Genomic DNA, 22,238 nt, shown 5'->3' on the forward strand with positions numbered 1-22,238 from the left:
AGCAGCTGGACCTACACAGCGAGGCTCTGCTTTTGCCAAAGGGACAGCAGCCCTGACATGCTATTGGTCATTGCATCCTGAAAAATGCACTTTACAAAACACAGATACTGTCAACTGTTTTGGCAATGGGATGGCTGGTTTTGCCCAGAGGCAAAACTGGAACTGTAATGCCAGACAGAGCAAGAGCGATGCATGTATCAATGAGACTCCAGAGGCAAAGAGCTACAATGGGACGAGAGGAAGCTGCTATGCATATGTAGCACTGTGCATACACATAGATCCAGGAGCAATGGGAACGAGCATGTGTCACTGGGTGTCCATATACATGGAGAGAGGTGTTGGAAAAGAACACTGAAAACGTGTGCAGCAGTTTAGTCAACACAGTAAACTCGAAAGAGGGAGAGCGCACGTGCTCACACCTGTGCAGGGGCAGCAGATAATCTCGTACTACAGGATAATTCATCACGTCTTCCGCAGGGCAGCCACTCAGGACCATACAATCGGGGCAGAGAAATTAAGGTTCTGGTCTGGAGAAAGCTACTTTAGAACTGGTGGGAGGGGATCAAGTACAAGAATCTCCACAGCTTGGACAAAGCACAAATAAACCTGTTACAGATAACGTGGGAACCAGTGAGTTTTCTGTAATTTACTTTTTTTCTCTCTTTCTTTTTTTTTTTTTTTTTTTTTGCACACATGCTCCATTGATCATTGATCTATTTTTCCAAGCTTTGTCTGGCACCAGCCTGTAAATCATTAAAAGTGTAATAGCAAAAGTGAACTCTTCGGGTTTTCAGGAAGGATTAAACACCCAATAACCAGGCTCCTTCTACAATATGTTTTTGGCCCTAATCCAGGCGTCGGGTGAAGTTCTCTGGAAAGAGGCCTTTGTAGGTGGCAAGGTCTCTGTACTGAAGCCAGTCTGATTCCTTCACTCCTACCAGCCAGCCCGCATCCTGCAAGACAAAGAGAGAGCTTTCAAGGTCCAAGGAACTACTGGGAAAATCTGCATTGCCAACAGTTAACAAAATAATTTAGTGTTGTGATCCTGCACCAGTATATTACATTATATATAAACCAATGTGCTGGGACAGGTCAGTGGGAAGGCTTGTCCCAAAGAAGTTGTTAGGTGAAAAAAAGATAAATAACAATAAACATTTGAATCTGGGCAAGCTAACTGAACATTAATACAAATAGTATAATTTTGTGTAAAGTACAGCTCATTAACTGGATTATGAAATGAGTTCTTAAGGAAAAGGATTAGAATGCTAACCATTTGAAAATATGTCACGCCCAAGAACGCTCCCTATCCTGTGGGTCATAGTGAAGAAGTGACTTAAGGACCCAGGTCAAAATATAGTGCAGACAAAGCCATTGGAAGGTCTCATATTCCATCCCAAACCACTTGCTTATAAGAAAGAACTCTGTGCCCCCAGCTCACATCATGTGACCCAAATAAACCACCACACCCAAAGCACAGCAAATAATAACTGCTAGATCTGGGTACCTGCTCTTGCCATTGTGTATGTTGTTGCATTTATAATATCCCATTTTTCAAGTTTATATGAACTACAAGGCAGTATGTTGTCATGATACTCTTGCTGGAAACATCATATATTCTTTATATACACTTTATAAATTATTTCTTATAAACGTTGGTCTATCTTATAGGAGCATCATCATAGAAATGAAGCCATAGAATGGAGGCTGGTATTTGCCCTTGGCCTCTTGCAGATAAGCAGAGCCTAGATGGAAAACGTGAGTGGAAGGAGCAGCACAAAACATACAGACCGTATAATGCAAAACTAGTGGGAAATGACTTGTCTTTATTATGTTAACCAATACATGAAAGAGATCCCACTTAGGATGAGGGATGGCCAGATTTAATCTGAAGCAATTCCCAACAGAATTCAAGTACATCAGATAAAATGAGGTCTCCAAAATTAAATAAAGAAGCTGAATACATTCCCTCTTGATGTAATCTGAGACTATAAATTGATTCTGTTATATAGACAAGCAATATAAGCATTTAGACAGGCCAATTTTTGAAAGTGGAAAAAAAAAAAAGAAAAAGATGACTCAATAAAATGACTGATAATGATCCTAGCTAGGAGGAAGAGTGTCCTCTTTAAAATTATGATGTTATATTTGTGAAGGGCGAAGCTATACTTAAAGTAAAAGATGATAACTAAATTTTTTCTGAACCTTCAGCAAGCATCTAAAAGGCCATATTTTCCCCCACAAGTGTCTGCATTTGACTTTATTTACAATGAGTGAAAAATCTGCTGGAGTCGAGTCATGCATTTAAAATGGTTTCAATAAAGAAAGTAAGTTAAGAACTGGCACAAACTCAGAATCAAGATACATTCTAACATGTATATTCTGAAATACAATTTATATAGTAAAGTGAAAAGGACTGGCCAAGATCAATCCCTAGCTGAGGCAAATAGGGAAAATTAGATTTGAACTGCTTAAAATATGTGGTAGAAGAAAGATTTACAGTTCTGGCAGTGGCAAAATAGCTTGTATCAGATAAATGCTTCTGCACAGAACTATTACTAACACTAGAATATATATTTATACGTATCTCTATATTTATACATATGCATGTATGTATGCATATATGCAACTATTTATATATGGAAATGACGTAAAATATATAATCTAAAGTTTATACAATGGGATTGTTACAAGTAATAGAATTGATATATATAACAACTATTTGAAGGCACCAGCAGTGACCCAAAGCCAGCAAAAACTGGAGAATATTTAATCCCCAAAGTAGGAAATTGTACTGGGTGAGATCCGAGCTAATAAGGCTTTCCTCCTGAGGATTATCCTTAGTCTCTGTGATGCAGGGCATTCAAAGGAGGAGTGGAGGGCTTCCCCTGTATTTTTAAGGGGGATAGGGATACCCCGAAAAGAAGAGATGTACAAAGGTAGGTTCCCAAATATGCGAAACTTCCCTAAAATCCTGAGCTTCTCCCATAGTCTGTGAATATACAGGAGCTCCCCCAAGGAGTCTGGGAGAAAGGCCGGAAAGCTATGAAGAAATTTAAGCCCTGCCCATGGAGGGGAGGCGGAGTCCAGAGTCTGAGTCCCACCAAGTTAGGAGGCTTCAGGATTTCTACTAAAATCCCAGAAGGGCTGCCGTTTTAGGAAGTAAAAGATGTCTCAGGACTAAGAACTCATCTTAAAAGTCAAGGCAAAATTGAAGCAGAATCACCCTAACAAAGTATAAAACAAAAGCTCCACAGATTCAAGCTAACTATCTAGTAACTTCCATGTCTCCTACGGGGGCGGGGGCAAGCTTCAGAGATAGAAAATAGAATCCAGACTCTACAATGCGTCCGTTATTCATAACAAAAAATTACTATAGATATGAGAATAAAGAGGAACATAGCCCCCTCAGATAAAAGGCAACTGATGTAAATGTGCGCTGAGATGGACTAGTTTTTTGGGATTAGCGGTAAGAAATTAACGCGGCTATTACAAATATGTACAAGTACCTGCCACCAAAAGATGGCAATAGTGAAAGAATAGATGGGAAATCTCAGGAAAGAAATGGCAACTAAATAAAGAAAAAACCTACATTATCGTTATAGAATTGTGTAAGCATAGCATCCAAAATGAAAAAGTCGCTGGATAAGCTTTCCACAACCAGAAAAAAGTTGTCACTGCAATTGAGGACAAATCAGAAGAAATGATCCAAAAAGAAATAAACATTGAACAATAAAAGAACCGTCGTTGACATCAATGAGTCCAACAGGTATGTAATTAGGGAATCATTAAAAGAGGAGAAAGAGAGAGGGGGCGGGGTCTTCGGGGGGGGGGAGAAAAAAGAAAAAAAAGAGGAGAAAGAATGAGCCAGCACAGAATTTAAGAAATATGAGCTGAAAGTCTTCCAAATTAACGGAAAAGATCAGGTTACAAATCTAAGCACTTCAGTGAACCCCCAAGCATGAAAATACAAAAAAAAAAAAAAGCCCCAAGATCTAAGCACATTACGTTGAACTGATGAAAACCAAACATATAGAGAATTTTTTTTAAGATTTTATTTATTCATGAGAGACACACACACACACACACACACACACAAAGAGAAAGAGAGAGGCAGAGACACAGGCAGAGGGAGAAGCAGGCTCCCTGCAGGGAGCCCGATGTGGGACTCGATCCCAGGACTCCAGGATCACACCCTGGGCTGAAGGCTCACTGAGCCACCCAGGTGCCACGATACAGAAAAATTCTTAAAATTAGTCAGGAACAAAGTCACAGTGGATACCCAGAAACAATGTTAAACAAATAGCAGCTGAGCAGAAAACAGAAAACAATGGAAAAACATCTTTAAAGAGTTAAAAGAAAAAAGTCAACTCAGAATTCTTTGTCTTGGGAAAATATCTTTAAAAATGAAGATGAATGAGGAGCCTGGGTGGGGACCTGGCTTTGGCTCAGGTCATGATCCTAGGGTCCTGGGATTGAGCCCTGCTGAGCAGGGAGTCTGCTTCTCCCTCTCCTCTGCCACTCCCCCTGCTCGTGCTCTCTCTCTCTTTCTCTCTCTCTCTCTCTCTCAAATAAATAAATAAAATCTTTTTAAAAATGAAGGTGAATAAAGACATTTTCGGTAAACAGAAGCTGAGAGTATTTATTGCCAGCAGATAAGCACTGTAAGAATTAGTAAAGAAAATTTTTCAGGCAGGGGTGCCTGGCCGGCTCAGTGCCTGGGATTCTTGATCTCAGCATTGTGAGTTCAAGCCCCACGCGGAGTATAGAAATTACTGAAAAATAAAATCTTTAAAAAAAAAAAAAAAGGGAAAAAGCCAAAGCACTCTGAAGAATAGTATTTAAAAAAAATAGAAAGAAAAATTTTTCACATAGAAAGGACATGAGACCAGATAGAAACTTCAGATCTATAGGAAGAACCAGGAAGAGTCCAGGAAATGATAAACAGGTTGGTAGACATAAGACTAGCTTTTTTTGCTCTTAATGTCTTTAAAACAACTTACAGTTAATGCAAAAAAAATGTGAGTTTATATGATGGAGTTTTTAATGATTTTGAGATATGTAGACACTTTTGCCTGATGCTGGTAATTAATGTTTTGCTACTTTTTGCCTTGAAGAGTATATCTGAGGTTTTAACAATTTTATTAATCCTTTCAAAGAACTAACTTCCTGACTTACTCATTTTCTCCATTGTGTATCTTTTTAGTGCATTCATTTGTGAATTTATTTTTATTATTTCTTTCTTCTGTGTGTTTTGGACTTAATGTGATTATTTTTTTATTTTCTTAGGCTGAAAACTTAGAACTCGATGATCACTAGGAAGTATTTTTTTTTAATTTACACTGTGATTTGTTTGATCTAGATTATTCAGAAGTATATTTTGAAATTTTTTAAATATTTAGAGCTGTTAAAGCTATTATCGTTGTTACTGATCTCTAATTTTATTGCGGTAGAGACTTTGACGCAGAAACTACTCTATCTTGGTAAGTGTAGCATCAAGAGAAAGACAAAATGTGGGGCATGGGAAGACAGCCTTAATCTCTAAAGTAGTGACTTTATTTTGGGAAGAGAAAGCTCAGAAATCTCCTTGAGAATATTATGGAGATTATAGCTCTTCTCTCCAGAAAAACCTGTTATTAGGCACGTTTACACATTTTGCATACTATTTAGAGGCTCACAAATCCTATGAATAAGAACAAAATGGAATTTTCAGCATCTTCACATTAGAAAACTATACTCAAAGGTGATTCATTTTAAGACTTTTAAAACTGAGGTATAATTTAAATCCTGGGTAATGCAAACATCATTTAAGTGTAGTTTAGTGACTGCTGACAAATGGGTACACACATGTAATCCACACCCCTATTCAGAGAGAAAATGGTTCCATCCCCAGGAATTTCCTTCATGTTCTTTCCTGGTCAATATCCACAATTTTCAAAGGGATTTTGAGTACATCTAGTGGCTACATTTCCTAAAGACTACATTTCAGAGACACATCCCTAAGTAAGGGATGTGCAAAGTAAGAAATGATCATCTCTTTGTATCAAAAAGAAACAATGCAATAGTATCCCCAAAAGAGATCTCCTAACAAGAAAAAGTTAGCCATGTCCTGTGTTCATTAGGCCTAAGCCCTTTTCTGAGAGCTGCTTTGTAGCATCTCAGAAAATAGAAATGTTTTCAGTTGCTCACTGTGTCCCAGTGATGCTCAGAAAAACAACAACAGAGCCCAGAGAACCTTTCTGTCTCACTCTTTACCTGGTCAGCTTCTGAATCTGAGGGGACCACCAACACCACGTCACCCCTTTGCAGGGTCAGTTCATCAGAATTTGCTGCCTCGAAATCGTGCAGTGTTTCCACCTGCAAAAGATTTTAAAAGAGTTTACTCATTTTAAAAAGAAAAGGAAACGTAACACTGAAGTCTCCTAGCCAGATTATCAGCAGGGACTGGTAGGCTTGAAGCCCCTCCAAGCTGAACAAAAAAGACAATGATCCTTGCATATCCCAAGGGAGAAGGCCTCTAAACATAGAAAGGAACTCCTGTTTCCTTAAAACATTCAATGTTTGAAGACTGACACTGAGACAATTTGGATGTATGCAATGCCTTCTGCAAGAGTTGAAACTATGTACTGCACACTAATTAAATTTAAATTCATCATATTTTTGTTAGGTATTTACATTTCATTATCACTGATACTTTATTATTGTCCATCTTTAAACTTGAACTAAAAATAAAAGTGCCTAGCAGAAAGTTCCTCTAACTCCACTTCTGTCAAGTAATTAATAACTGGAAAAATCAGGGGTGCCTGGTGGCACAATTGTTAAGCATCCGACTCTTGATTTTGGCTCTCAGGTCACGATCTGGGGGTGGTGAGACTGCACCTCGGGTTGGGCTCCACACTGAGCACAGAGCCTGCTTAAGGTTCTCTCTCCCTTTCTCTCTACCCCTTCTCCAACGCCCCTCCTCGAAAAAATGAAATAAAAATAAAATTGTACATATAACATTTAAAAAAATAGTTGGAAAAAGTCATCACTTCCCATGTTATATGGGAATTACTATTTAATTAAACCCAGTGATCAATTCCTTTATAAACTTCCTTCCCTATCTTACCTTTTAAACCAAGCCAATCTGTTTCTTTTCTTTCTTTAAAAAAAAAAAAAACTAGAACATACTTGGGGTGCCTGGCTGGCTCAGGAGGAAGAGCATGCGACTCTTGATCTTGGGGTTGTGAGTTTGAGCCTTACCTTGGGTGTAGAGATTATTTAATCAAATAAACAAAATTTAAACATCAATGTGCAAATTAAAGTTGCACAGCATGGTAATTCTATACATGTATACACTGTAATAGGATGCCATTGTTCCGATACTGAGCACCTCTATCATGTTACATAATTATCATTTCTTTCTACCAGGTTGGAATAATTAAGATCTAGTCTCTGAGCAAGTTTGATGATTATGATACAATATTGTTGTCTATATTCACTATGCTGTGCATTGGATCTCTAGGACTTACCTACTACTCACTGCAAGTTTATACCCTTAAACAATACCTGTCCTTTCCCCCTTATCCTTTTTAACCCTTTTTTTGAAAGATTTCTTTAAAATTTGATAAGAAACTTTCAAAAACAAAAGTAGAAAGAACAATCTAATGACCCACATACTTACCCAGCTTGAGCAACTACTCCGTCAGGGATGGGTTATTTCCCCCATGTCCCTCCCCTCAGCCCTGACACCTGAGGATTAAGCGATTGGCTATTAAAATGTGTATTTTGCATGTAATGTCAGAGCTGGAAATGACTGATTCCCCAACTCACTCTTCTGCTGAGAAACTGAAGCGCAGAGAGAGGAGTGATGTTCCTCAGGCCACACTGCACTTAGGGAGGGAAGCCGGGATGGGCCCAGGCAGGCTGGCTGGTGTATAATCCAGCCCAGGAGCAGGTGCACACACAGAGGATTTCTGAGGTCTGAGCCCAGGGCTGAAGGGACTCAACAGGGCTTTGAGAGGAGCATGGGAGGCCACTTGGGGGGGAGCGGGGGAGGGGAAGATCTCACCCACTCACTACCAAGGGACATATCATTTGTCCCGTGGCGAACTTTAACTATGGATTGCTGAACAATGGAAAGTCATTACTGTCATTGCTGCTTGTGCAGCAGCCCGGAAATCCTGCCATTTTACAATGTGATGTGGGGACAGCAGTACAGAGAAAGAATACATACTGCAAAATGCAGAAGTAAACATCCGAAAACCAGAGGTTCCAGCAAAAGCACCTCAAAGCAGAGGACGGACAAAGGGCCACCAGATGAAAACAGTGTGGATGGAACTAGAGGGTATTAGGCTAATTGAAATAAGTCAATCAGAGAAAGACAATTATTATATGATCTCACTCATATGTGGAATTTAAGAAACAAAACAGAGGATCATGGGGGAAGAGAGGGAAAAATAAAACAAGATAAAATCAGAGAGGGAAGCAAACCATAAGAGACTTAATAATAGGAAACACACTTGAGGGTGGCTGGGGGGGAGGTGGCTGGGGGGATGGGGTAACTGGGTGATGGGCATTAAGGAGAGTACGTGGTGTAATTAATGAGCAGTGGGTGGTGTATACAACTGATGAATCCCCAAACCCTACCTCTCAAACCAATAATGCATTATATGTTAGTTGAATTTAAGTAAAATTTTTAAAATGCAAAAAAACAAAAAACAAAACAAAAAAAAAACCCAAACAAAAAACTCACAGCAACATGAGGTGCATACTAGATTCAGGAAAATATTTAAAAAAAAAAACAAAAACAAAAAACCAAACTGAACAAAACACAAACAAACAATAACAAATGGCAAGACCTTGTAGAGGAAGCCGGGAGGCACTTCCAGAGACTCCTCGCTCGCAGCCAGAGCAGAGGGCAGCGGCTGGGAGTCCTCCCCCGCCTTGGGCTCTGGGGCCAGCTCTGGTAGCTCAGTGGTGGGGCCGGGAGCGGCGGCAGCGGGGGTCTCCATGGACTCTGCACCTGCAGGTGCTTCGTGGTCTCCCTCCCCTTCATTGTTGGAGGCGGGCTCTATGACGACTGAAGGGATGACCTTCTCCTGGAGGAAGACAAATGTGGGGGTGCTGAGCAGGGGCTGGGAAGAAAGACTTCTGTGTCCTCAAGGGTGCCATGGGCTGCTTCTATCGCCGACCCACTGTCCGTGGCTCCCACTTTCCCCACCTCCTCCATTCAGCAAAACATCCGCCATTCCCCAAACCTGGCCCAAACCTTTGGGCCTCAAGCCTTGCAGGACCTTCCTCCTGACACAGCCGCCATCCTAGCTCTCCAGAGATAGAAACCCTTAGGACTCTTTCTGCATCCTTGAGCAGTCAAGGCAGTTTGTGAAGAGTGGGGTTTCTGTGGAAATTGGGAAGAAGGCTAGGAGGCTGCAGGGAGGGAGGGGGAGACCTGTTGGGGTGGAGAGACAATCCTGAAGTGCTTCCAGCAATGGCCTCATCTTTGCCATGGACCACTCTCTTGTCCCACTGAATACTTTCACTGCCTGAAGCTGACATTTAACCTCCTGTGATCGCCTTTCTCTCAGAAGCCCCGGGGACTCCTGAGGAGCCAGCAACCATGTTGTTAGGACAGATCTGGCTTGTATTGGGAGAAAATCTCCATCTGCTTTGCTTGCGGATCACCATGAGAGCCCACGCTGCCGTTACAGCTGGAGGGATGACAGTGCCCACCAACCACTCTGAGGACGCTCCACTCTTGCGGGGAGCAGAACCAAAGGGTTGAGATCTCCTTCTTATATTCTAACAAAGATGAGCGAGGAGACAAATTTCCCTAGCATAGTGGAAGTCTGGAGATGTTTACTGCCTCTCAGATCAAGTTCTATATTCCCTCAGATACCAGCGGGCTTAAACACTTCCATTTTTCAATTTGGAGAAAATAATGCCCTTTTTCAACAAGTCTAACAATATCATATAAAAACACTTCTGGCATCATGACAAGAAAATTTCAGGAACAAATGGAACATACTGTTGAGCTATTTCTCCAAATACCAATACTACCCGCTGTTTTTCTAGTGGGATGAAAGGGATCATTTAGTTTCAAGCTTTGAATAACCCTGGAGAGATTTGGGGGAAATTTCTTTTTTTGGGGGGGGGGAATTTCTTATGAGTAAACTAATCAGGACAAAGGAAAAGCATAACACTGAGAGCCCACTTGTCATTGTTATGTTCTGGAATCTAGACCGAGCATGGGGTTTAGAAGGGTGGCCCTTGCTGTGTGCCCCCGCAACCCACACACACACATCATGGAATATATGGATTTGTTGACTTTGAAGACTTCTCTGAAGAAGGGAGGAGCTGGAGCTAATCCGGCAACTTCGTGTGTGTATTTAATGACCTGTTGGCCATTTGAACGTGCAAATGGGATATGCTTTTGGAGAAAGAAGCACCTACTGGTGAATTTGTGGGCACTCTAGTGATAATAACGACCCCTAAATACCACAAATAATGATAGGATTTAACTATGGATATCGGGTTCTCCTCGTGTGCCTGGCACTGGGCTAAGCATTTTTCTCAGGTCATCCATACAACAACCCCATCATCTGGTCACATTCTCTTCCTCCCTCCACCTCACCTGTACATCGTCCAAGGTTTATTCTTTTTTTCCATCACTAGGGGCCTGTGTGGACCTTGCGACACTGACACAGAGAAAGCCAGGCCCACTCTTGCTGAGAATCTCATAAACAAATTCACAAATAATAATAAATAATACAAGTCATATACATAAATAAAATAAACTTAAAATACATAAAATTGTACATGTTATGTATATATGCATGAGTGCACATATATATACTATATATAGTATGTGGTAAAGCAGGGTACCACACAATGGCCACAAACCTGTTCTGTGCCCAGACTTGTTACCAGCACCAACCAGTAAACAACATTCCACCCACCCCCCTCCCGGGGACACTTACCGGAGGGGCTACTGCCTCTGCTTCTTCCAGTTGAGATCTGTCACCATCTACGGCCTGTGTGGCTTCAGTGTCAGGCCTGGCCTCCTCTACACCTGCTCCTTCGCCAGGAGGAAGAACTGCTTTGTCCGCCTCTGCTTCCTCCACCGGGGCCTCCTCGGCTGCTGACACGGAGGTTCCAACAGTCACGTCAGCATCCGTTCCAGGTATGACCTGCAAATCGTATGACCAGTCAGGTCATGTCTGTATGTGCCTGGGCGACAAGAAGGGCCAGACCCAGCCCCACTGCGGAGGTTCATCAGATGAGGATGTGTAAGGTACCAGAGCCCTGGATGCAGGCAGGGTGAATCTGCCCTCCATCCTCTCTTCCAGGGAATAAAGGGCACAGCATAGGGAACATAGCCAGGGGTATCATAGTAACACCGTAGGGTGCCAGATGGTGGCTCTACCTCAGCTGAGTGGAGTATAAAATACTTGTGGAATCACTAGGCCATACACCTGAACCTAACGGAACATGATGTGTCAACTGTATTTCAGTTAAAAAAAAAATGACTACCCTTCTTTCTGGGCCTACAATGCTGCTACTACATTCCTCAGCTTTCCTTGCAGTTAGGTTCAGAGAATGGAATTTGAGTGGAAGTGACATATGTCATTTGCGACACATGGCTTTTAAGGGTTAGGTGGTCCCCTTCACAAGCTGTTTCTACTTTTGTTGCCTGAAAGCAGGTGGTCACAAAACTCTACAAGACACGGAAGTCACAGAATGGAAAGGGTCTCACCCTCAAACCTGGCCCATGGAAGAAAGCTACCTAAGAAAGGCAGCCAATCATGCAAAGTCAGAATTTAGAAAAACCACATTTCAGTATAAACTCTAAAATCCTCATGGGGAAGGTCCCAGAAGCTAAATCACATCCACAAAAAAAAAAAAAAAAAATGTACTGGGGAGTTTTCTCAATGAGACTTCTTGAGAATGAAGGGAAAATAATTTTTGTTTTGAAATATGCATTATAAAAAATCCCATCAAATTTTAGGTCTTTTTAATAGGAGAAGTGAAATAGGAAAAAAAAATGAGAATTTTCTAAGGTTGCGTATAGTCAAAAGAAGTATTTAAAACGTGCAATAGGTAAATAAAGAAAGTGCAATCAGAAGTTTTAGCTTTGAGCAGACTGGTTATAGGGCACACATCTAAGACTCTAACATCAGTTTGGCAGGCCTGATTCGAGAAGCTCAAATCAGAAAAGACAGAGGAAGACTATTCGATTGGTCTATAATATACCCAGGACACGTATTTCAAAAATTGATCTTGCTATCTGATGTGATTAGCTTAGCCATTCCTCTTCTTTATTGAATAAATTCTACCCATTTTGTTCTGCTGGGTTAAGAAAGCTCCAGTGTTGCTGATACTGACTCTCAGACCCAGACCAGAGAATGGACAATGCCTACGAGATTGGGCATCAGAAGTGGGAGATGCAGAAGGTGAGAGCAACACATTTTTAAAAACCTTTCTTCTGACTCACATTTACAGGTGACACATTAAAGAAAAATAACCTGCCACGGAATCCACTGTTCTACAACAGAACACTTTACTTTCGGGATGAAATATAGTGCTAACAGCTACGCTATTTGTCATATGGCCAAGGATTACTTATATTTTGGAAATTTACCTGCCTCTCTTATAGAAATTTGGCTCTCCATGCAAAGTGTGCAATGATTGAAAATGTGGTCATGAGCCACGATGTACCATTTCTTTCTTTTTTAATTTCCCCATCTTGTCTTTAAGGTACTGGGTTCAGAAAAGTAATCCTTTATATGAATATATGAATATATTTATTCATATATTCATATATTCATATATGAATAAATATATTCATTTAAAGCTAATTTAAATGCTAACAATTACTTGAAGTGGGAATTCAGATTTTGGTGAATGCCAATCCCCCTAATAGAAAGTGTGTTTAAAGGGATCCCTGGGTGGCGCAGCGGTTTGGCGCCTGCCTCTGGCCCGGGGCGCGATCCTGGAGACCCGGGATCGAATCCCACGTCGGGCTCCCGGTGCATGGAGCCTGCTTCTCCCTCTGCCTGTGTCTCTGCCTCTCTCCCTTTCTCTCTCTGTGACTATCATAAATAAATAAATAAAAAAAAAAAAAAAAAAGAATGTTTGAAAGTGTGTTTAAAGACTTAAGAGACTTTCATCTCTTGTTTTATATAAACACTGGTCTTTGTAAGGATGTATTGTTGATGTTATCAAGAGAGTAAGAATCGGAATGTAAACTAGCAAGGCATCTTCATCCCAGGAAGAACAGAGAACAATTGCTCATAGCTTTATTGTTGAAGAAATGAACAGGCTCTTTCCAGCATCGAAGGCCTACCTAGCCAAGTTCTTCCATAGCAGAAACTATATACCTAAAGACAACGTGCCTACAATGGACTTTCAGGCTCAAATGTAGAAAGCAAGTTGTGTTATCATAATTCCAAGTTATTTATGCTTTCCATCTGCTTGGAAAATCACACCTATAGTGTGAATATCCCCCTGGTTTCAGACCAGATGGACCATATATCATGCAGATGGTACGGGCAAACAGAGCAGTAGACACCACCCCACACACACATAACACACATACACATCATGATAGATCGGGAAGCGACAACTATGTTGTTTAATAGGCTACTCCCTCAAGTGATTATGCGTAAATCCTTCCATACCTATATGTGCCAAGCACACACTATTAGTGACTGGATTTTACACTCAACTGAATTGATATATGTCCAGAAGGGAATGTATTTCTGTGAAGTATTAATGGTGCTGCCAAAAATAATTTAACTCTCTCCATACAAATGTTGACGAGTCCCTGACTCATCTCTAGCTCTCTAAATAGCTATCAATTTGATTGCACCAGATTTTACTTCTGCAAGATATACCTTGAAATAGGTCATCAACCTCACCTTTGCTAAATGACTTAACCAGGCATCCCTGGCTGGGTGTGACTTAGACCTGAGTGTGGCCTGCGGTGATGCCAGCCACCAGCAGGTGGAGGCCAAGCGCTCTGTCCACCAACTCTGACGTTTGCTGAACTCAAAAAGCATATACCTCAGCTTCCTTCTGTCAGCAACTTACCTGATCTCTGTCACATACACAAAAAGGGATGGAGGGATGATGGCCAATAAAAATCACCAAAGGACTGAAATTAACAATGCGAGTAAAGGCGAGGGGCTAAGGGAACTGGCACTTTGACTACAGAGAGGAAAGGCCAGCGCTTCAAATGGCCTACTTGGAAAAGGGAAGAAATAAACATCCCTCCCTTCTTAGGGTTCACTAGCAATGAATTCCTATTTCTCTAGCCAAATACAACATTTTGATTTTACAGGCCTTAAGAATATTACAGAAACAGAGAAGGACTGTCTGCTACCTGTATTCCCTATCTTTCTGCTTCCAGAATTGCTCTGAAAATCAGGGGTCCCCAACCTTCCCTTTATTTTTTTAAAGATTTTATTTATTTAATTCATGAGAGACACAGAGACACAGGCAGAGGGAGAAGCAGGCTCCATACAGGGAGCCTGATATGGGACTCGATCCCGGGACCCCAGGATCATACCCTGGACCGAAGGCAGATGCTCAACCTCTAAGCCACCCAGGCATCCCCCAATCTTCCCTTTATGTCTAGAACCTGTAGCACACGTTCTGCTCTTGCCAAAATATTCCCAACACATATTTACTAACTGTAGTAACAGAACAACATAAAAACACAACAGGAAACAGGACTCCCACTTGCTCAGATTAGGTGTTAGCTGCAGATCAAATCAGAGACAGACTGAAATTTTCAATTGACAATTATCCCTCTTTTTCTTATTATTTTTATGGATTCCAACTTGTTAGCTATTTGTAGATTGAGAAACGGGAAACATTTTCTGGACTCTGCTTGCTACCGGAAATGTTACACCTGCTACGAAAAACCACAATGTTTCACGACTATTTGCAGAGTTTTTTGTTGTTTTTTTTTTTAAAGTGTCATCGGGGAGACCAGAGGACCAAAACCACTGAAAGTATTTCAAGCCTTTGACATTCAAGGTGGTTCATTTTTTTCTCGTCCTTCCAAATGTTAAGGGAAACACCATTACCTTCTGCCAAAACGGTACTGTCTGTTTGTTGCCCAAATGTATTTATGGTGGGAAACATCTAATACAAAGAGACATAAAAAAAAGTTCTCCCTGCCCTCGGACACATGTTTACCGTATTCACAAGGCCCATGGGGCAGAGACTATTGGCAATTTGCACGCACATCACACAAACCCCAGGATCAGTATGGGACATCTTTGGGAAGGTGAATGGCTCTCACTTTATCACACCATACAGATCCTACTGCTTTCTTCAACTTTTGCCCCAACAATCTCCTTGATGGAAAGCGATGTGGTCATGGCATTCATGTCACAGTCCTTCCAAACACCTGTTAGCAAAATTTCTGAAGGTGGGATGAAATGAAGGCAAACTAACAATGGCCTGTGTATCCTGCAAAATAGGGAGACACAACACGATGACACAAAAGGGCCAAGCCCTCCAGGAGATGGTGCCGTGAGAGCAGGTCAACAGGGACCCAGGCTCTGGACAAGTAAGAATAGTTACTGGGGAGCACCTGGGTGGCTCCGTGGTTGAGCATCTGCTTTTGGCTCAGGGGTGCTGTGATGGAGTCCTGCATTGGGCTCCCCACAGGGAGCCTGCTTCTCCCTCCGCCTGTGTCTCTGCCTCTCTCTCCGTGTCTCTCATGAATAAATAAAATCTTAAAAAAGAAAAAGAGTAGTGATTGGCTGCAGGAGAATTTGTAATCTTTGGGCTTTGTGTAATTTAGTGACTAATTTTAGTTACTCATTGTTTTCTTGGCAATGTGAGCTCTGAACAATGCCTGAGAAGCACTGGTCTTGCCAGTAACTGGTCTGGGTGAGGCTAACCCGAGTATAAATTTCATAAATATCTATCAGGTAGTTTGAACTGAAAACAGGTATTTCTCTGATTAAAAAATAATGGATACTGTGGGTTTAAAGATAACAAAAGAAATAACATTTTCGCATATTTATTTTCCTTCATTTTCTGTGCCTAGCGGGACTTTATTGTCTATTTTATAACACAGGGATCATGTTTCTTAGAAAAATTATATCAATAGTCTATGTAGTTTGTACCTTATTGTTTTTTCTATTTGACAACTTATTTAACATTTATGTCACTGAACACTACTTGGTTTCTAGTTTTTAAATGTTATAAAATGTTCCTTCTGAAGGAAGATCTTGGTTTATAACCATATTCATAGCAATTGCTTAGACTATACATTTAAATAATTTAAATACTAAACACTAATCCCTTTATTCATTTCTAATGTCTCTACTGAGGACTGTTTTTGAATTTTTGCCCATCACGTTATGTTAACAGTCAATATAAAGAAAATAAAAAGAATCCTACAGTGAACATCCAAGAACATACTACCTGGGATCTCCAATTTACACATTACATTTGCTTTACTCTGTCCATCCATGTTGACTTTGAGTCATCTTTCAATCTATCACAAAATATCTTCATAAAATGTTTTTGAGAAATTCTATGGTGATTCTATATTTGATAGTATCTCTCTGTTGCTCTCACATGTGACCAACTACACTCGCTTGGGGTAAAACTGCCACAACGTGATTTTTTGTATGTGTTCAAGGTCTGGGAGGCTTTCCAACAGCTCCTGAGCTTTAGAACTTGGGAGGGCAAGTCTGAGGTCCACCTGATTGCTCTTTGGTAGCACATTCTTTCCCTCAATTGAAATGCTCCTAGGACTTTCTTATAAATTCTGAATTTAAATCTTTATTTTAATTTTTAAAAATCATTTTGTTTACTTATTTATTTGAGGGAGAAAGAAAGAGAACCAGAAGGGGGAGGGTCTGGGGGAGAAGCAGACTCTTAGCTAGTCAGGGAGCCCGACAGGTCGCTAGGTCCCAGGACCCTGGGATCACGACCTGAGCCGAAGGCAGACCCTTAACCAACTGAGCTGCTCAGGTGCCCCTGAATTTGAAATTTTAAAAGAATATATTCAGATGTTAGTCCCTCATTAATTCTGCCTTTTGTTGGTGATTTCTTATGAATCGCACACAGGAATTCCTTCAACTAGAAAAATGGGGACAACTTCAACTTAAGTCTGTTTTCTTCTGTTGGGCTGGCTGGTAGAGTGACTATTCCTGTCTTTACGGTCCCTTCTTGGCAAACTGAGTCATGAACCCACTGCTTCCTACTGTCAACCCCAAGCAAGGACTCTTGATAAAGAACGTGAGCGAGTGGAATTTCATAAACTATACTGCATCCACTTACAGTCTTGGAATGCTACTCTTTAAAATGAGATTCGTAGATTACAATTAAAATACTCATTTACATGCATGATTGGGTACCTAAGCAACCATGTCATAAAATCCCTCTCAATTAAGAGCTAATTACATGATAGAAAGATAATGAGAAGTGGCTGGTAGGACAGTGTTTTGCCCATTTTCCCACAGATTCATTGTTTAGAAAGGTCTGTATGGAATGGGAAGACAGAAGACCAACCATCTCCTGACTTTATCCACTGCACTGCAGACTTAGAAATTGGTACCTGGGTTCACAGGTGACAGATGAAAATGATCCCAAAGCTGGAAGGACCACAGGGCTCATCTGACCCAATGCCGCCATTTTCCTGGTAAGGGAACAGGACAGAAGAGACTACCATGGAATCCGAGAGAACTAGGGATCTGACTGTTAGTTCTGACTCTTGCACTCATCAGTATGGGAGCGGGAGTGACCCCTCAGTCCCTCTGGGAAGGAACAAAGGGAGATAAATATCCCAGGGCAATCCTGATCACAGACCACCCTTGGCTTTTCCTGCCCATCCCTTAATCTGGATCTAACCTGAGCCCTCGACTTGCCTGAAGATCCATGCATTTCTATGGAAATAGAGGATTTTCTGCCAGATGCATTTTTAAGAAAAGCCTAAGAGGCAGGTAGCATCATCACAGCCCCAAAGACACAGGTTGGTGGCCAGTACACAAACTCTATTTAAACAGCTCAGGTCCTCATTTTCCTCCAGCAGGACTGCAGAGCTGGTCCCTCCCATGGAGCACCGAGCCTCCAATGGTGCTCCTTTGCAAGGTGGCACCTGGTATTACAAACTTCATTTGATATATCTATGGGTATCCCCTTCTCATAAAGGAGGTTAGTGGTTTTCTTCCCCTTGACCTTCATCTCAATTATCTTTTTTTTCCAATCTACTCCCTGAGTATTGCCTTAACTGCCATCATGAACCTGCAGCAGCCCGGTCCCACCGCGGCTCCGCTAGGTGGCTGGCAGCACGGTTGCCATGGCAACACCTGTCAGCATTGGCTCCATATCTTCCTTTGAAAATTCTGCAGAATTTCTGCAGAAATTCCAAAGTTAATGAATTTTTGGCTCATCGGGCCTTCCAGGTCACAGCAGACTATCCAACAGTGATACACATTAGGACGCCGAAGTTTTAATTACACATTAGGACACCGAAGTTTTAATTAGACATTTATTTGCAAAGTCTATAAGAGAAGTGGATTGGAAAGGTGGGTTTCTCTTTCAAAGTGAAGGTGAATATGGTGTGTTGCACACTCTCAGAGCTGGGGACATGAGCAAGTACTAGTTTCCAAAGTAGCCAAGCCACAAGGGACAGCCTCATCTTAAAAGGCTGTTTAAGGGAAATGCCTTTCCGGTGCAAGGAACCAATCACCTTGCCTGGCCACGTTATCTTTGGGTAATACGAAAAAGCATTTGTTGCCACTGCTCGTATTGCTTTCTTGTGATTGGCCCAGGCTTGGGTTGGCAGAAGGAGGCTGGGCTGCCAGATATGGCCAGAGACCAGATCAAAAATGGTGATCTGCAAATCACCTAAATGTCATCATGGTCTGCTGGCAAAACTCCCAACCCTGACCCTGCCAAAAACCACATGCACCTTTCTGGGCAGCCTGGAATGCGCCCAGATGATGAAATGGCCTGACTCTTGAGGACTGGTAGGCAGCTGACAGTGGCATTTGAAAGACCCTGACTACCGACCCTCTGTTTTTGTAGCCTTTGAACAGCTCATGGCATCAGTTAGCAAAACCTGCTCCAGGGTGATCTGTCAGCTATTGCCTAGCAAGTATCACAAGGGATTTAGAAATCCTTAATTTTTTAATGTGATAAATTGTAGATTTTTGAACATGGGAAGAGATCTAGTTTAACAGGTACAGCATTCTTAGAAGAGAGAAAAGTGGCAGAGAAGGGGAAAATGATTTCCCCAAGGCCACCCTGCTGGTTAGCCATGGAACGAGTTCTCCAGACTCTCCATTCAGGAGTCTTCCTATTACATCCTCGTAAATACTTGCTTTACATCCAAAGTGGGGGATTAGGACACACGTTCCTCCTGAGGAGCTCACGGCTGAGGCTGCACGAGTATTTCTGCTTCCACTCTGACCCTTCAGCAACAAGACAGGAATGGCCACCGAGTTGTAGGATGTGTCGGTGTCAGCGTGGACAGATTTCAGCCTAGCTGTGACCCCAATGGCTTTAGTTAGATGTCATGTGAAACTGGCCTATAAATGGACTTTCATAAATCCTGCTCTTTTTGAAAACATAGCCATCTGGTGCAGTCAGGGGCTGGCTCTCTATGGATTGGAGTGCCAGGATTTAATTTCATGTTACCATTTTCTGGGTGTGTGATCTCTGTTAAACCACCAAAACTGTGTCTCAGTTTCCCTGACCTGTAAAATGGGGCAACAATACAGAAATAAAGCCTATTTCCTGGGGCTGCTGTGAAAAAAATGCATGTCAACCACTAGCGCTCAGTGCTGTCCACTATTACAATATGGCCCCTGTCTCCTTTAGCCTTATTCCCTCATGGTTGTTCTAGCCACACTGCCTTCCACTTCAGGCCACACGAAGTGAGTCTCAAAGAAAGCATCTGAGCTGACTGAGACTTGTGGAAAATGAAGGCAATTTGTCAGAGAAAATTTCTTGGATCCGAATGAGCAGGGTTTTTTTCCCCCTGATCATACATAGGATAGGGTTCCAGATGGTGTCCACTCACCAGGAGTGGTCCAGTGTAAGGGCCCTTCTGCCGTGGAGGAGCTGAGAAGATAGAATGAACAAGAAAGAGCAAGAAGCGGAGGCAGGATGGTAACACTCACTGGTCTGGGTCCTCACCTCCACATCATCCTCGGCCTACATAAATCTCACCATTGTCACCCACGGAGTGAGAGGGATGAGCCAGTTAAAGACGTCTCTAAGGCTCTTCCATCTCTAACTCTGATGTAGGGGCAGCGACTGGGATCAATGCTTACAGGAGAGGCTGTGAGGTAGGCATTGCTGTCTAAGCAGAGCTGTCTTTTGAACATCTGAATGGGTCTGATCTTTTGTTTTTAAGACTTTATTTATTTATTCATGAGAGACACAGAGAGAAGCAAAGACACAGATAGAGGGAGAAGCAGGGTCCCTGTGGGGAGCCCCATGGGGGACTCGATCCCAGGACCCCGGGATCAGGACCTGAGCTGAAGGCAGCCGCTCAACCACTGAGGACCCAGGTGCCCCTTGAATGGGTCTGGTCTTACACAGGCTTGCCAGGAATGGTTTCTGCGTGGGCTTATGAATTCAGCCAACGTACACTAAGAAGAGAGAATAGGGGAGGGGTTTGAGGGTGGGTTTTTTTTTTTTTTTTTTGGTTTTTGGTTCTTTATCTTGGTTAATTACAGCCAAAGCCCTGTTAAAAATATGTTGGTAAATTGAATATAAATTTTAAAAATGTAAATAAAAATGTCAAGCCAAAAAGTAAAAAAATGTCAAGCCAAACCACAAGATTTCCTATGTGGTTCTGAGTGAGCACTTTGAGTTTGGACATAATTCTATAATCATGAAGGGCAGACAAGCAATCAAGCTCCTCTGGTTTCCTGTGATCTTCTATGTCTTCCTCTGACCTATTGGGAGTTCACACCTGGAGGCGTAGTGGGAGCCCCAGCTCTCATGTTTTCCACACGAGGAGAAAACTCAAGTGCTTTTTCCCATACCGGTGACCATCACAGAGGAAATCCTGACTACTGTGTAGTCTTGGCCTCCTCCACCACCAGTCTATGTTTGCAGGAGCCTTGTCTACTGCCTGCATCACTGTCTCCCCTAGATCCAGAACAAAGCGTGATATCTAGAGAGGACTCAAATTATATTTGTCAACTAAATGAAGGAAGAAACTAGCACATGCCTTCTATTCAAGCCTACAGAAATCTTAGCAAGATGAATTCATAGACTGTGTCTGACACATAGATATATATTTGGTGGTTTAAATTGGTCTTGACAAGTCAACTTCAGTCTGGTGACTTTTCAAAAAACAAAACACAGCAAAACCAAAAGTAGTCCCCAAAATAATAGGTCAGTGTTTCATCTTCCAGGACTCTTCACCAATCCTAAAAACATCTTTACCTTGATCTTTTCCCCACTTATATTTTAGAAATGATGCTAACCCTAAATTTAATTGCAGTGTATTTCTTTAGAAATAATGGGGTGGGGGGGCAGGTATTGGTCCAGTTCACACAGAGCAAAATACAGGAGCTTTCAGAAATTTAGAAAAAATTAGACCGTGATTCTCTACAACAAAATGGAATAACTGTGGGTAAAAATCATTATCTGACTCTTAACCTAATTCTCTGGTATATATATATATTTTAAGATTTTATTCATTTATTCATGAGAAACACACACACAGAGAGAGAGGGAGGCAGAGACACAGGCAGAGGGAGAAGCAGGCTCCATGCAGGGAGCCCGATGCGGGACTCGATCCCGGGTCTCCAGGATCACACTCTAGGCCAAAGGCAGCGCTAAAACACTGAGCCACCCAGGCTGCCCTCTGGTATATATCTGAGACAAATATTAATCATTTATTTTCCTAAGATGATTTTCATTGCTTATATAACATGGAAACATTTGGACAAGAAACAAGTGCTGGCTTTTAAAACACATCCTATAGAAACACAGATGCAATTTAGTACTGCAGGGAAAAACTAAAGACATTAGATACGAGCGGAATCAAACAACAAACGAAAACGTAATAGTTACTGTTCTTGAAAGCCCCAGGTTTCTTTGTTAAAATTTCCTAATTTTGAAATTACATTTTTTTTTTTTTTAACAAAACCACCACAAACTTCACCTCGGACAAAATGCACTGTCATGGCTGGAAATAAGAACTGTGTGGTGACAGTTTGGCAGCAAAAAGGATGACCTTAGAAGGTCATGTCAACCCAATCCTGACT

General features: G+C 41.7%; 1 protein-coding gene across 4 annotated transcripts in view; it reads right to left on the reverse strand.

Annotated features, from left to right (window-relative positions):
- Positions 1 to 663: 663 nt before the first annotated feature.
- The window catches only part of AMPH (amphiphysin), a 210,789-nt gene continuing 189,214 nt past the window's right edge, over positions 664 to 22,238 (reverse strand). For 3 of the 4 annotated variants that reach the window (XM_072791620.1, XM_072791619.1, XM_072791617.1), the window contains 4 exons: positions 10,956 to 11,165; positions 8,838 to 9,077; positions 6,253 to 6,354; positions 713 to 953 (listed from right to left, as the gene is read on the reverse strand). In XM_072791620.1, the coding sequence (XP_072647721.1) occupies positions 846 to 953; positions 6,253 to 6,354; positions 8,838 to 9,077; positions 10,956 to 11,165 (660 nt within the window). In that variant the 3' untranslated portion in view covers positions 713 to 845. Of the gene's footprint in view, positions 954 to 6,252; positions 6,355 to 8,837; positions 9,078 to 10,955; positions 11,166 to 22,238 lie in introns of all 4 variants that reach the window. The other variant, XM_072791618.1, reaches the window with a different exon arrangement.

Source organism: Canis lupus, chromosome 21, assembly GCF_048164855.1.
Source record: "Canis lupus baileyi chromosome 21, mCanLup2.hap1, whole genome shotgun sequence".
Taxonomy (NCBI): Eukaryota; Metazoa; Chordata; class Mammalia; order Carnivora; family Canidae; genus Canis; species Canis lupus.